The following is a 15334-nucleotide window of genomic DNA, read 5'->3' as shown; positions in this document are numbered from 1 at the left end:
GGCACAGGAGCATTCTGAAAATAATTCTTGACCTGAATTTTTACTACTTGCGGTGAAAAACATGGACTTCCTTTCTCCAGCCAACTCGCTCCCTTTAACACCATGTTGGTGACTTTTTATTTACTTCCGCGTACGTAAAGGGATGTCAGACGTCCGTAGAGCAAATATCTGTCCAATCAAGGGATCCCCACTGAAGGCATCCTTTCTGAAAGGCATGAACACTTTCCCATGAAAAAGGTGCGTGCCGCGACCGATTAGCCGTCGTCCCGACTTATGTCTTCCGTATGAGCCCTTGAAGGAAATCTTAAAAAAGAAGTTATGATTTTTAAACCATATTATGGTGCATCTTAAAAGTATTGAGCATCGGCCAATGTTAATAAATCCAAAAGGCTAAATGGCCGACCTTTCCATAAGCTATAACATGTAAAGTTTCGAAATTAATTGCACGGTCATTTCCTGATGGATTTTCACAATGGCGCCCGTTTTGGATACCTTGGACCTTGGGGAGAAATATATATTTTCAGATTTTTCAAATTCGGCCCCACCCCTCGAAATCCAGGTCACAAGGTCAAAAAACAAGTAACACTTCTTTATCGGATTTTTAAATTTTACGACTGGATTCGACGGAGCTGGGGATAAATTCTTGGCGGAAATAGTTAGGTCAGATATTCAGCGACTAGTAGGCCGCACCCCCTGCTTTGGAGTCATTGTGGGGGTGGTCAGATGTCAAATCAACACACTTAATTTAGTAAAAAAATTTCCCCCCACCGTAGTTTCCGAAATTCAACGTCGCCAATACACGTAATCTTACCAAGGCCCGCTATGTGAACGACATTCTATTGTCGTAGACCCCATGGCGACAGGGGGTGTGGTTATCGGCGCTTCTGCCAATACCTTACCAATGCACGCCATGCGACATATCATTTTTCTCAGGCGGGTAAGGAGATTTCAGTGACGTGTTTCAAATTTTAATATGCCACACCCCCTGTGGGTGTGGCTATTGGTATCCAATGGATAAATTTAAACTTGGTCATGTGACATATCAATTTTCTCAGCTCGCCAAGGGGATTTCAGTGACGTAATTAAAATTTAGTAAACCACACCCCCTGTGGGTGTGACCGTTGGTATGCAGTGAATCAACTTAAACCTGGTCTTGCAACATATCAATCTTCTTAGGACGTTAGCTAGATTTCAGTGGTATAGTTAAAATTTAAAAAGCCACACCCCCTGTGGGTGGGGTTATAAGTATTCGGTGAATCTAACTAAACCTGGTCATGTGACATATCAATTTTCTCAGCTCGCCGGGTGGAATATCACTGACGTAGTGAAAATTTAGTAAACCACACCCCTTGGGGGTGTGGCCGTTGGTATGCAGTGAATCAACTTAAACCTGGTCGTGTGACATATCAAACTGCTTATGACGTTAGCTAGATTTCAGTGGTATAGTTAAAATTTAAAAAGTCACACCCCCTGCCGGTGTGGCTATCCGTATCCAGGGAATCTACTTCAAGTGGGCCATGCGGCATATCAGGTCACCTCCCTTGCTCAGTACTTTCTGGATGAACGATAGTACCTTGTTCGTCCATAAAAAATTCTAACCGATAGCTCTAATACTTTGGGATTTATCACGAGAAATTCTTGTGCGGGGACTTATGAATAGACTATGTACATCCTCTGTTTTTCACCTTCTTGCAATATCTATCGACCGCTATTACGCGGTTCATGATACAGTCAGCTACGGGAAAAGACGAACTTTTCCTTTCTTGCTGAAGAGGATATGCCTCATTTGGATAATTTCTTTCTGGCCGATATTTCCACCAATGAGAGATTGGGAAGCTATCGGCGACCGGAGTGTGCAACTTGGGATCTGTGTGTCCAACATGTCTCGAGAACTCATTGTCCACTGTGTCATTGGCTGTTATCTTATCCCAGTCATTCTCTTGACATCAAGTTACGTCGCCATCTACCGGGAACTGCAAAACAGATGGAAAATGCAGCAATGCAGTAGAATTTCTGAAGCTACAACGGTTGGGTACGATCCTCCAGGTAGATTAAATTAAAAAATATCAATAAGACCTGTTCACTTTCATTCATATGACGGATTATGATAGTGAATAAAAATGAATTTCCTGTGATTGGAATGAAAATGAGTGAAAGATTCAGTCATTTCAGATGAATGATTGTGAATGAAGGGATTTTTCACCCTATGCTTAATACATGGGGCGAAATAAGAAATAAACTCAGATGAAGTGAAATGAAATGAGTTTGAAGGAAAATGAAAATCTTCAGTCAGAAATCGGGATGACTGAACTTTGAATGAAAAAAGTTTTTTTTGAACAGGTACGAGATCAACAAGTATCATAGCTGGGAATAAAGTACAAGATGCGGTTCCCGTGCTAAGGAGGAATCGTCGTGCCGCAAAAATGTTGGGGATTATAATTGCGGCCTTTTCCCTCAGTTGGTTACCCTTCATGGTGGGTTATTCAATTACGGGATTTCTTCCAGAAGGAGAAAGTCCGTCGTCAGTAATTTTACCGTTCTTTGCAGCCATTGGATATTCCAATAGTTTTCTTAATCCTTGTATCTACGGGTATGTAAATCCCGATTTCAGAAAAGCATTCCATAAAATTGTATGCTTTTGGAAAAGGTGAACGAGGACTGATTGTAAACTTATGGTGTTAGGTTGTATTAAATAAATTGGATCTATTCCTGGGATAGTGGTTGTTTAATTTAATTTATTAAATATCCGGTGGGGGGTATGCACATAATATCAAAACATTCAGGGATTTTTTAACATTTATTGCCCAACTTCACACCCTTAATATATATTCCGGCCGTTCAGTGCATGTACAGTAGCCCCAGAAAATCAATACATTGTTGAAGCATGCTTTGCAAAAATTTCTTTATTTTTGATTTATTTCACACTAACAAAAATGTATTAACATAAAGTCTTAGTTCACAATTACCCCCAAATATACTTTCAAAAAAACGATTACATGTATAAAATCTCTACATATGTTTTTGAATTTGTAATTGTGCCAATTCTTTGTCGTTCATATGCATGTATGAATTTAGTAGTTGAGGCTTTGATTTGACAACTTGCTAAGCTTTACTCACAATGCAAGTCTTTTACATGTACAACTCCGATTTGGATGAGACTGGCACCAAAAAATCAAGCCAAAAATTAGGATGAACATTTGGTTTGGCACTTTTTATAATGCTCAGGTTATGACGAGAGATGACGTGACGAAGTGACGAAAACGGGCCCGTGCGAGCCCCATCTCACCGCTTCTCTCATCCATTGCTCTCTGACCTCCTCATTGCTCCTCTCCTCCTTCTCGCTCGCTCGTTTTCACAACTTCATGCGTTCTACATTTTACTTTAGCATACAAATTTGGTATTATTTTTCTCGCTTAACAATTTAACTCTATAATTGAATTTAAACAGATTTATTTCGTACATTAGCTACAAGATTTAATTATTTGTATGGCCCAGATGTACAATACATTAAATGGTAATCACAAAAAAATTCATAAAAACAAAACACCAAATTACACCAACTACATTGAATGAAAGCCAATTCGGTACAACCATCAGATGAACATTTCATATTATTTGAAAAATTAAAGCACACCTCCTTAGCATTGCGAAAAATTGGCTTATCTCCTTGATCCCATATTCCACTCAGAAACCAGCAGTATTTAACCATAGTTTTAAAGACGGGAGCTGACAACAAAAATTGAATTAGGGAATGCATTTTCAATAATCCATTTCAGGTCCGCAATTGTATGGGTGATTTTGGTTTTCTAAGATGCACAGTTTCGAAAGCATAAAATTGTCTGGCCAAGTACTTTAACTGACGATGGAAATAGGTGGGCTGACAAACGTCGGTACAATGTTCGGGAATATACATTACGTCGATGTTTAACTCTTCCGTGCATCTGGATGTGTACAGTGTGTTGTCCGTTTGACCACTCCATCTATCTTGAATATAGAGTATATTGCCAGTTTGATTTTTTAAGAGAACTTCGTCCAAGAATTCTTCGACTTTGCTCCGATTTAGCTTCCCAGATTTTGTACAAGTCACGTACAGATTAAGGGCCAAAAGCATTGTATCCAATATTCGGGGGCCGAATTTGCCATCAACCTCTTGCAGGCATATAAACAATGGGTCCAATATTTCGCCGGCATACGATATGACATACTGAACGGTATAACTATGCGTGTACTTATTTTTGGGTGACATGCAGGAGCCGAACGTATACCTTTCCCCCTTTTTTGACAAAGTTCTTGTTGAAGTCATCTCATATCTGAAACCTGTTTGGTCTGTATTGAATATTTGGTCGGGGCTGAAGTTCTGCAGCATGGGAACTATTTGATTCCGAAAGTATTCTGCGTCATTCCGGATTTGCTCGATATCTTTTACCTCGCGGAAGCTAACAAGTTTTTGAATTTTTCGAGAGACTATTTTATTACGACGTTTAAAGACGTTTAACCAAGAATGCGATGCTTTAAAAACGAATCCGGGAAATTCAGACGCCTTTACAATAGCCCATTTCTTTAAATCCATATCATGCACGGGGAGGAATTGCTCTCTGCATAGCCTAAATTGATGACTTACAAAGTTTTCAATGTGCATAAATAATTCAAATTTTGTTCCTCCCATCTGAATATGCTTTTTCCACCTCGTTAAGTAGTGTGGTTTACGAACTTTCGAGAACTGTTGTTTAAAGGTTGAAAATTTCCACTTTTTGCGATTCTCGTAAACCTCCACGGCCCTTTTCTTGTACGGCAGCGAGATTTCGGACGGTTTTAGCTCGGATCCATGTTGGTCTATGTACGGTTCATTGGATTCGTTGTTATTGTCATCTTCTCCTGTATATATTTAATAATATTTAAAACTGCTAAGGTTACACGCTCTTAGGAGATTTTACCATTCTCATTTTCGTCGATAAATACAAACTCGTGAGTGATATCGTGTAATTTTTCCAACAATAATTCTGCAATTTCCTCTTCTTCCAAATTTGCTATTTTTTCTTCGTATGAATATGTACTTTTTATTAGACGCACCAATTCATTAGCGACTGATAGAAACTTAATACTATCCATTGTTAATTTCACTACTTTTAAAATAATTTGCAACAACAAGTCTATAAAATCAGTGAAAAAATAATGTCATAAAATGTAGAACGCATGAAGTTGTGAAAACGAGCGAGCGAGAAGGAGGAGAGGAGCAATGAGGAGGTCAGAGAGCAATGGATGAGAGAAGCGGTGAGATGGGGCTCGCACGGGCCCGTTTTCGTCACTTCGTCACGTCATCTCTCGTCATAACCTGAGCATTATAAAAAGTGCCAAACCAAATGTTCATCCTAATTTTTGGCTTGATTTTTTGGTGCCAGTCTCATCCAAATCGGAGTTGTACATGTAAAAGACTTGCATTGTCAGTTTCGTGTGGCAGGTTATCTAAGATTAGAAAATTAAAAAAATTAAATTGACTGAAGACGAATTGGTTAATTTGGCATATTTACATGTTACTGTTGTAATGGACAACAAGTCGTAAAATTTTATACTGTGGTTAATTAGTGTCTTAACTTATGTACCTTATTGCGGTGGGACATAGTTTATGTAGTTGACGAGGAGTGATTAACTGTGGGACTTTTTAAAGTTCATTAGAACGTTTGAGATATTTCTAGATGAAGGTTTTCTGAGAAATTAAAAGCACCAAATCATCGCTAAAAAAACTATAATTTCTACTTAAAAATATCTTAATATGACTTTTATGTACCTGTGTAGATGAAATTCCTAAATACTGCACAATATCGGTTGCATCTACGACCTCTGGGTACTTTTGATGATTGAAGCGTTTTCCTAATTCATAACTTCGACCTGCAGAATTGCTCACATCGCGACGGCGTCTTCTTCGTTTGGATACTGCGTAATTAAGAAATATATTAAAAGGTCAAAACTCCTGGAGTTCTGCAACCTTTTACCAAAAACTTTCATTACGAAGACTTTTGCTGTAATAAATACATACATATTCTCTACACTTAGATAAATATGTAAGTGATCCATCGTTATTTTTCAAAGATTTCTGAAAATCAATTTCCTTACACTTTTTCGTCACCCAGTGTACGATGACCCGACACGTATAAATAAGCAGAACTAAGCCAGCGTTCATTTCCAGCAAAATAGCTTGGACGTGGCCGCAGAACATGTGTTCTTCGAAACAGATGGTGAAACTGGTCAATTGATGGAGTAGAAAAGAAGAGACGAGAAATCCATAATAGTAATTCATAGCGTTAATCCCTTCATCCTCGATGGCCTTATCTGGCCCCATTTCTTGTTAACTGGAATAAATGCTTTAAATGTTGGGCGTACTCACGACAACTTATTTAGCAAACTTGCGAAGGTCAAGGTATTTCTGTTGTGAGGGGATTCGCGAAATATGACTTCTAGAAAATCTCGAAAATCTACTCAAAATCTACTGAAAACTATATACTTTGGCAATGTTTCTATGGATTTCTTTCATTTCTGTTCCTGGTGATGGTGAGGATGAGTTTGCGAAATAAGTTTGCCAAAAGGACATGCTTCATTGCTGGGTAAATTTGTGAAAAGAATCCCAGCCAAAATTTAGCGAAATCTCGCAAAACTTGGCAAGCTATGTTGCTATGCTCAATTTGCGAGATATGCGAAGGTTGCCGTGAATACGCACATGATCAGTAGAATAACGAGTGATAGTGAAGGTGGAAAGGTGAGAGGCAGACTGGTCCCACCGAGGGTGAAAATATGTTTTTTCATATATGTATTCTGAGAATTGGAAGCTTGAAAAGGTCGTATGATACCACCTTTACAGTTAGAAGGCCTATTTTTCCAGATTTACATACATCGCTATGTATGTAGGTATTCCTGCATACCTACTAGACTTATAAATAAAATACGTTTAGACACATAAATAAATATACAGTCGTAAACGCATATAAAGAAGTAGCTTCAGACTACTTCCCCGACATCTCGAAAACACTCAATTTAACTTAACTTTACTTAGAAACTCAATTTCAGTGAAAATCTCATTTTGACCACCCGACCACCCCCTGACGCCAAGGGGGGTGGTTAGCTTGACCCCAAAGGTTGATAGGATGTATGATGACGACGATTATCTCCACCTGTTCTTCAGTTATGCTGCCGGCAGACAGACCGACAGACAGACAAAGTCTTCGCCTACATAAAGTAGCTGAAGCTATTTAATAAATGGATATATTTAGATATGTAAACTATGTGCATACATTTATAGTAGAATGCTCCCCATGATCAGTTCTTCTTCAAAGGCATTCATATTCACAACATGTTCTTGAAGCTTCTCATTCCTAATTTGTTTTGCATATTTAGAGTAAGCAAAAATTTAAATCGTAGATATTACATAACAAGTCCAATTCTACTAACAGTCGTGTTAGAGATAAAAGCATAACTTTTCGAATAATCTTAACGCTAAAAAAGCCAACTTAATTTCAAGAATGAAGTGTTTTATCGTGAAAGTCATAACTGTAATTTCTTTTATTTTGCCCACGTATGGGACCCGTCAGTATGGGGAAGATTGTGTGACCAGTCTCATGGCCGGGTTGGGTTTTGCGGTTAGGATTTTTTGGCAAATTTGCATTTTCTTTATACGTACAGTATTTAATTAATGATTGGCTATTTATGTCAAACAGAAGGAAAGCGAGACATGCAATTGGGACAACAATTTGGTCTGTCTGGGGTCCAAATGTGCTTGCAATCCGGTCGGATTTGTGTACCAGACTGGTAAATATTTTATTTACTTTACACTCTTAGAAAACCGGTGCTAAAATAATACCAAGCGGTATTCCTGTATCACTCTAGCAAATGGTAGTGACACGTTATATGTACCGGAATGCTCAGAATTAAAGTTTAGTTTTACCATGTCGGTTGGTAAATTCTACGGCTCGGTATAATTCTCATACCGAGCGGTGGCAATTTTATGAATAACTTTCTAAAACAAGGTTTTCAAGAGTGCAGGTTTTACACGTGGAATTTTGAAATTTTCAAAAACTTTCCACTGAAATTAATCAATTATCTCATGTTTCCTGTCTTAAAAACTAAACAATTTACAATTATTATCAACTGGCGTATAAACCCGTCTCCCGCCGGGCGACGGGCTTATCTGATTTTCGTGAAAATTAAGTACGATTGTTCATATTTAATTCCATGGATAAATTTTTTTATTGTATCTATATTATTAGCTGGAAATGTCGGCGAGGGAAACGAAACTTTCTCTATTTTCACTTCCGTCACGGAAAATTACTTTCACTCCCGTTGCAAACAAACATTGCCAGCTTATGATATAGATTAACAGAACGTGCTAAATTTTTCCCAATTTATTTTTATCCCTGCAAATAATTTTTTGATGTGCAGGACTACTCGGCATCGACGTGCTCGGTGGGGGGTGCCGAATTCGTGCCAACTTTCCGTGTACCTTGTCTAGCACGGCGTGTGTCGTAAATTCAAAATGCAACACGGTCTGCCTTTGTGACACGGGGTATCAGATGGACAGGTTTGGAAAGTGCGTGTCTGCTGGTGGGGACGGGATAAGTATTAATATTAATATTCCCAGCAATAGTAACGTTTAATGATAAAATTTAATAAAAATTTTCCCAAAAAATTTCAATGAGTATGAATAGCCCGATAATATGGTCAAACTTTACACTCAAAATAAGGTAGTAATGAATCATTACCATGAGGAATGACTATGTGGCTCTACCACGTCGGTTACGATCTGTCGTAGAGATGGTAATAACAATTTCAGGGAAATTCAAATTCATTACCAAATATTAAGGAAGTGAATACCATTATGTATTAAGTTTGAATTTTCCTGAACTTATTATTACCATTTCTACTACAAATCGTAACCGACGTGGTAGAGCCACATAGTCATTCCGCATGGTAATGATTTATTACTACCTTATTTTGGGTATATACTTTGTCTTGAACTAAACTTATGTAGCAGCAATCTATTTATGCAGTGCATACATATTTAATTTAATATTTTTTTAATTAAATTTTGAATTAAATTTAATAAGACTTTTAAGAAGTGTGTAAAATTTCGAAACTTAATTTGCATATATCTAACTAGCGTATAAGCCCGTCTCCCGTCGGGCGAGAATTGATTTGATACTCGAAATTCCACAAATTATATTTTTTTTAGATGTTTACTAAAGGAAAGTCTTTGCCGCCAACGGAAGGAAAGCAACGAACACCAAAGTGAAAATTCAGAAAGATCCTTAAATAATTTGAATTTTCGCACCATTCGAAACTTTACTTTCTCCACTTTCACTTCCGTCACGGAAAATTACTTTCACTTCCGCTGCAGACAAACATTTCCAGATTATAATATAGATATTGTATTCAGAGTCTTAACCCAGTCTGAAATTGAGACTACATTTACTTTTTCAGAAGGTAATATTAGGGCATTTATAATTAATTTAATTTTAAAGAAGTACTGCTCATCTGAAATTTAACGACCTACTGCTACAAATTGCTTATTATGATTAGGACCACACCAAAGACAAAATTACTAGAAATCTCAAAATTCGAAATGAAAATACAAAATATGGAATGATGAAGAATGAACGGCAAGTTATTGTTTGCATCAATTTTGACTAAATAATTTTGAAACAGTGGAAATGTGAAAGCTATTTTAAACATCCAACAGTACAATTTCAACAGTACTATTTTATTTTACAATTGCAGTTAAAATTGGGGGTCCACAATATATGTACACTTAGGTCTTTTGAACTTAAATCAGAATTCAGATGACGAAATGCTAATTTTCCAAATTATTCGCGAATTGTCGAGCATATAGTATTCAATGGTTGGTTACCCTAAGCACGAAAATAAATTCCTGCACGTGCCAAAAATGCTCAATAAATGCGAACTTTGACATGAGTACGGTCATAATTTGAATTATTGCCGAAATCAACACAAATGGAAATGAAATACCCAGTTATTTAAATTACCTTTTATTTTGAAAAAAGTCTGATATTTTCAATAATAATTAATACAAATCAGTCTCATCGAATTGGGTTTATTCACATCGCGTAAATTGAAATAATTGCCATCAAGTCGAGAAAACCTGATATCTTCAATAATAATTAATACAAATCAGTCTCATCGAATTGGGTTTATTCACATCGCGTAAATTGAAATAATTGCCATCAAGTCGAGAAAAGGGTCAGTTGGCTATTGTTCTCTGACCCGTGGCTCGCTTCGTTCCCTTTGGAACACAAGAAGTTTTCCACTTGAATCTCTCTTTATTCCAAGACGGATGGGGACCTGAGGGGTGGATGTGCTTGGGCTTTCAAGCGCTGAAGATAAGGTCAAAGAAGAAGAGTCTGACGACAAAGTAGTTGTGGGGGTGGATGACACTATTGCGGGTGTATCTGCCAGAGCAACAAAACTTTGACATACGACAAGTGCAGAAACTGCGCGAGAGGCGATCAAAGGAGTAATAATATTATCCTCAAGAGCTGATAAATCCACGGTCGAAGATCGGTGTAGAGGAGAATTTAAGTTGGCGGCAGTATTGGAGGATGTGCTTGGAACTGGTTCTGGAACAATAGGTTCGTCAGCCTGATTTTCAGAGCCGTACCATGAAATTACCGGGCCTGGTATGTTTTTGAGCACCGGGCCCTTTCATGAGTTCAATATATTCGATATTATTTAATTCATTTTGGCTATACAATACCAAGAGGTTAATTAAAAGTTCATGCATATATCGCCCTTTTCATACAAATATTTTTTTATTTGCCGAATTGAAATAGAAAATTTAATTACAAGTATAGGTAAGTTTCATATTTCTAGCTCTGTATTCAGTATTGTGGCATATGTATTTACATAGTTGCCGTCAAAATTTTTTAGAATTTATTTGTCGTTTGTCAGCTTTTGAATTTCAAAAAATTCTAGGACTAAAATTAGGTACCATGAAAATGCAATTTCGAAAATCCCATCCCATTTAGTTCCACGAATATACATTTTTGATTTCTGCAATCACATAATGCAAAATTTTGAAAAGATTTTATGAAACCAGCGTTCTGTCTTCAAATAACTGTCAAGTCCAACAAAATGCTCAGATTAAAAATCAATGTAAAAATATGAGTCTGCAGGAATAAATTCGTCGCTGGCATTAAAGTAAATTATTCAGAATATTCTAAATCCTTTTTATACGGACAACAAGAATTTAAGGAAATTGGAAATTTATCATAGAACCGTGAGATTCAAATGAATTATTCCGCAATTATTGCACAGCACAAATCTCCTCAAACTTTGGTCTCTTTCACTATGCTTTGAGATAACAGATAAATTTTCCGTCCCATGGAGATTTTTACTTTGCAATAGTGCGATAAAAATGAGTAATTCACAGCGTAGGAGCAAAACTCTATTCTCCACCTCAAGATTATCTATAGTTGGATCCAGCGAATGTACATTTCGTGATTTATAATCTTTTAGATTTTGTTCAAAACTTGAAATAATTTTCACAATTGCAAATTATTTATAACATTGACAAAATCATCATTTCAAAAGTTTCAGAATTTCACAAAATTTCAATAATCTCAAAAAATTACGTAGACAATTACAAAATTTTAAACAAACAAGAAAATGCATAATTGAAAAATTATTTAAATTGTATTATTTGTTTTGTATTAACTTATTTGTATTAACTATAAATTCAAAAATTTGCAAAATGTGGAGGTTGTTTTGCTAATTTGTTTTAAGCAGCTTAAATTAAGCTTTGAAGAAACTAAATCAAAGTTAGTCAAATGCAGTACCCAAATCTTGGAAAACAGAATGCTCTAAATATACACATATATGTAGATAGAATGCCACGATATTACATTAATATCGTGGCATTCTATCCTGGTTAAACTAGGATATGAGCCTGCAAAACTGCACCGTCTCCGCTCCATAATTGCGTATTTCGCTTATAATTAGAACCAAGTGTTCAATTAAATCTGTTAGTTTCACGAAATTATCTGTCAAATGCGACCAGTTTCACATGATCTTGGTGGGACAGTACTTTAGATTCCCTTGCATAACTACATATATATTTAATATGCATTGTTAAATTGCTCTGGTCGGCTACAAATACAGATTATAAATATGTAATTATTGTAATTCAATAAAATGAAAATTGACGAAGTTAAAAATAACTTCACACAATATTTAACTAATCAAACTCATGCAATACTACTCTTTTGTTTGAAATAAATTACTTTAAAACTAACAAGGGACACTCACAACCTGTCGTTTGAGTCCAGGGTACCCACCATGTTTTTTAGAATCTACTAGGACCCCAGATGTAGGATTCATTCATATTTCCGTGTAAAACTCATATTTGGCGTCATGGCGTGGCGCCAAATTCGCCAAATTTGATGGTTTTGATTTTAAAACCGCCATAACTTTTGAAATCCTGGACGGATTTTCAAAATTTTTGGCAAAACTCATGACAAGGAGTTCAAATTTCGTATTCTATGAAATTTTTTCCAAAATTATCGCTTTTAACTTTTCGCAAAATTTCGAAATTTCGGGTTCGTCGAAAAAATGCTAAAAATATCTCAAAAATTAAAAATTTTTTATTTTTATTTTTTTATCTAAAATTTCGACTTTTCTGATCATTTTAAGCATACAATTTTAAAAATCCGACATAAACTGCAAAAGTTATGGGGGTTTGAAATTGGTCGAAAATGCAAATTTTTAAGTTTGGCGCCACGCCATTGGGCCAAATATGAGTTTTACACGGAAATATGAATGAATCCTTCATCTGGGGTCCTAGTAGATTCTAAAAAACATGGTGGGTACCCTGGACTCAAACGACAGGTTGTGAGTGTCCCTTGTAAGCTTAAATAAATTATTCGTAAAATCGTCGACACGAAAAGTTCATTTTATCTAGTGTACAGCAAGAGACCCGGCCCGGGCCCCGGCGGGCCCCGGGCCTGGTATTTGGTACCACGATATACCACGGTTGGTACGGTACTGCTGATTTTGAATGGAGGGAGTAATAGTATTATCATCAAGAGCTGATAAATCCACGGTTGAGGATTGGTACGGAGGAGAATTGAGGTTTGCGGCAGTACTGGAGGATGTGCTTGGAACTGGTTCTAGAACAATAGGTTCGTCAGCCCTATTTTGAACGGAGGAAGAGACGAAGACTGATGAAGGGCCTGGTTTTGTTCTCTCGTCGCTGTGGTCGTCAGTAATGTCGATAAAATCCAGAACTTTAGGAATCTTTTTAGGTGTTGGGAGGATCAATACCTCCTCATCGTCATTTCCTTCTTCTCCATACTGACTTTGGCCATGAACAGTAGGGAGGAGGGAAGAAGAAGGTTGGGGATCGAATCTTGTGGAAGGTTCGGATTGTAGAACTTGATAAAGTTCCTCCAGAGTTGAGACTGTGTGGGATTCAGGGCAGGAAAGGTTTAGAGAGTCAAATTGGGAAGGAGGGTCGTCGGTTTGGACTGAAGCGTCAACTTTGTCCAGCTCCAAGGTGACGGTAGGGATTTGCGCGTCGTGGTCACGGGAAGACGATAATTCTGTCCGGAGTTGAGTTCGGATTCGACGAAAGTCTTCTTCATCAGTAGAGGTAATTGGCGTGGCTGGTAAAGAGACGGATTGGCAGTTGGGTAACTTGGCATTGAATTTTAAGACGTTTGACCTTCGCGTTTTTAGAAGACTGTTCCGAGTTCTTTTGATTTTGTCGGAAAGGCGTAAATGCAATCGGGTAACAAAACTGTCCACCTCCACGTTTCGTTTGACGGTGCCTATTGCGAGGGGTTGACGGCACATTGGACAGTCTTGCTTGGGCGAGGTGCAGTACCATTTCTTTACGCAGAGATCGCAAAAAGTGTGGCCGCATTGGGTTACAGTGGCCTGTAAAAAGGAAAGCGTAGGGTTAATGGTCAATTTAATTTTGAGGTAAAATTAATTAAATTGAGAGCCTGGAGTATGTAATTCAATAATGGGTATCTTACATCTACAAAAATCTCTTCACAAATCATACAACTGCATTCAGCTTCCATAAGAGAGACTACTTCTTTATTAATCTCTTCCTTACAATGACACCGGGTCTGCTTCCATGGAGAATTAGATAAGCGCGAACTTTGTCCGACTTGGGTTTCCATGTTCGCAAGGTCTGTGGCAAATCGACGAATTTCTCTTCCAATTAGTACCTGTCTTTACGAATAATCTTGAAAGAACTGTTTCTGCGAATCCGAGAGGAGACCGGAGGAGGAGGAAATATGACCAACCAAGGTGTTAATGTCATTTTTTAACTTCTGGTGGATGTCTTCAATAGAGGTGAGGAGTTTTGATAAGGCAGCTGAAAATTATATATACGTACAGCATTATATGTGAGGGTGTTATACAAATTATGCAATTGTTCAGAAGGGTGATAAAGTAATTAAGTAAAAAAAATAATACTCAGATATTTAACTATGTTTTTGAAATATCCGACTTTACTGTCGATCTTTCAGTTTTACTTGTGGATGTGATTTGTTCCGGGTGGGTACTTAAATTTGCAAGTTGAAATAATTGGTGTTGATAACGTAGTTTGGAGTGTGCGATGGAAATTGCAATTGGAGGTCTTGGGGGATTCAGGCTGCGTGGTGTGGCTGCACTGTTAAAGTTGGAGTCGTTAACTAGCTCCATTATATAATTGTTCTTAATAAGTATTGTTTATTGTTGTGTTAAATTTTGTTATTATTCAGATACAAGAAAATAAATGTAAAAGTTCTGGGAATTTTGCTGACATCACTGATAACAATCTATAATGAGTCTTTTTTTCCTTTTCAAACTTTAAAAAGTGGAATACAGATTAAAACAATTAAATTGTATGTTTAGTTATTGACGGAGTCAATTTTAAGCACAGATGTTTATGCACTTAATAGGTGCCAAGTGGACTGGGCTTCAGCTACGTCTGTGAAGTTGGAACCGGTTACGGGAAAAATTGAGACTCAGTACAGTGCGCTCATGCATTATTTACAGCCCACAAAACCGGCTTACATCCGATGCCGTAAGTTAAGTAATAAATGTCGCCAAGGCCATGCCTCGAGTGATCTAAAAATGACCTAAATCTGTCGTTATGCCTCCAGTGACCTAAAAATTACCAAAAGCTGTCGCTATGCAACCAGTCATCTCAAAATAAACCGTAGTAACGTTAGAAGTAGCTCACCCTGTCAAAATTATTTAGATAGAACTTTGCACTGAAGCTTCGGTCCTATACTAGTGCACCTTCGCGAAGGTGCACTAGTACACTAAGCCGACAAAATAG

The 15334-nt window shown here is 37.3% G+C and overlaps 2 protein-coding genes and 1 long non-coding RNA gene across 6 annotated transcripts; 1 reads left to right on the top strand and 2 right to left on the bottom strand.

Annotated features, from left to right (window-relative positions):
* Positions 1–5172: 5172 nt before the first annotated feature.
* LOC118437815 lies at positions 5173–6744 on the bottom strand. Its single transcript, XR_004836381.1, has 3 exons — positions 5786–6744; positions 5601–5704; positions 5173–5463 (listed from the first exon to the last, which is right to left on the bottom strand). It is a non-coding gene; the product is annotated as an uncharacterized LOC118437815 (long non-coding RNA).
* Positions 6745–7317: 573 nt separating this feature from the next.
* LOC118437803 lies at positions 7318–8650 on the top strand. Its single transcript, XM_035857182.1, has 3 exons — positions 7318–7628; positions 7707–7797; positions 8428–8650. Exons 1-3 carry the CDS (start codon positions 7512–7514, stop codon positions 8640–8642), a joined length of 423 nt encoding a protein of 140 aa, XP_035713075.1. The 5' UTR covers positions 7318–7511; the 3' UTR covers positions 8643–8650.
* A 4174-nt stretch (positions 8651–12824) lies between these two features.
* On the bottom strand, positions 12825–14963 carry LOC110856592 (tripartite motif-containing protein 5). Of its 4 annotated transcripts, none has more exons than XM_022105078.2 (3): positions 14485–14963; positions 14037–14383; positions 12825–13935 (listed from the first exon to the last, which is right to left on the bottom strand). In XM_022105078.2, exons 2-3 carry the CDS (start codon positions 14184–14186, stop codon positions 12955–12957), a joined length of 1131 nt encoding a protein of 376 aa, XP_021960770.1. In that variant the 5' UTR covers positions 14187–14383; positions 14485–14963; the 3' UTR covers positions 12825–12954. The 4 variants fall into 4 exon arrangements, with proteins under 4 accessions (XP_021960770.1, XP_035713107.1, XP_035713108.1 ...); XM_035857214.1 differs by having other exon boundaries at positions 14498–14963; XM_035857215.1 differs by having other exon boundaries at positions 14524–14963.
* Between the last annotated feature and the right edge of the window lie 371 nt (positions 14964–15334).

Source organism: Folsomia candida, unplaced genomic scaffold (assembly GCF_002217175.1).
Source record: "Folsomia candida strain VU population unplaced genomic scaffold, ASM221717v1 Fcan01_Sc016, whole genome shotgun sequence".
NCBI lineage: Eukaryota > Metazoa > Arthropoda > Collembola > Entomobryomorpha > Isotomidae > Folsomia > Folsomia candida.
This window is presented reverse-complemented; position numbering and strand designations above follow the sequence as displayed.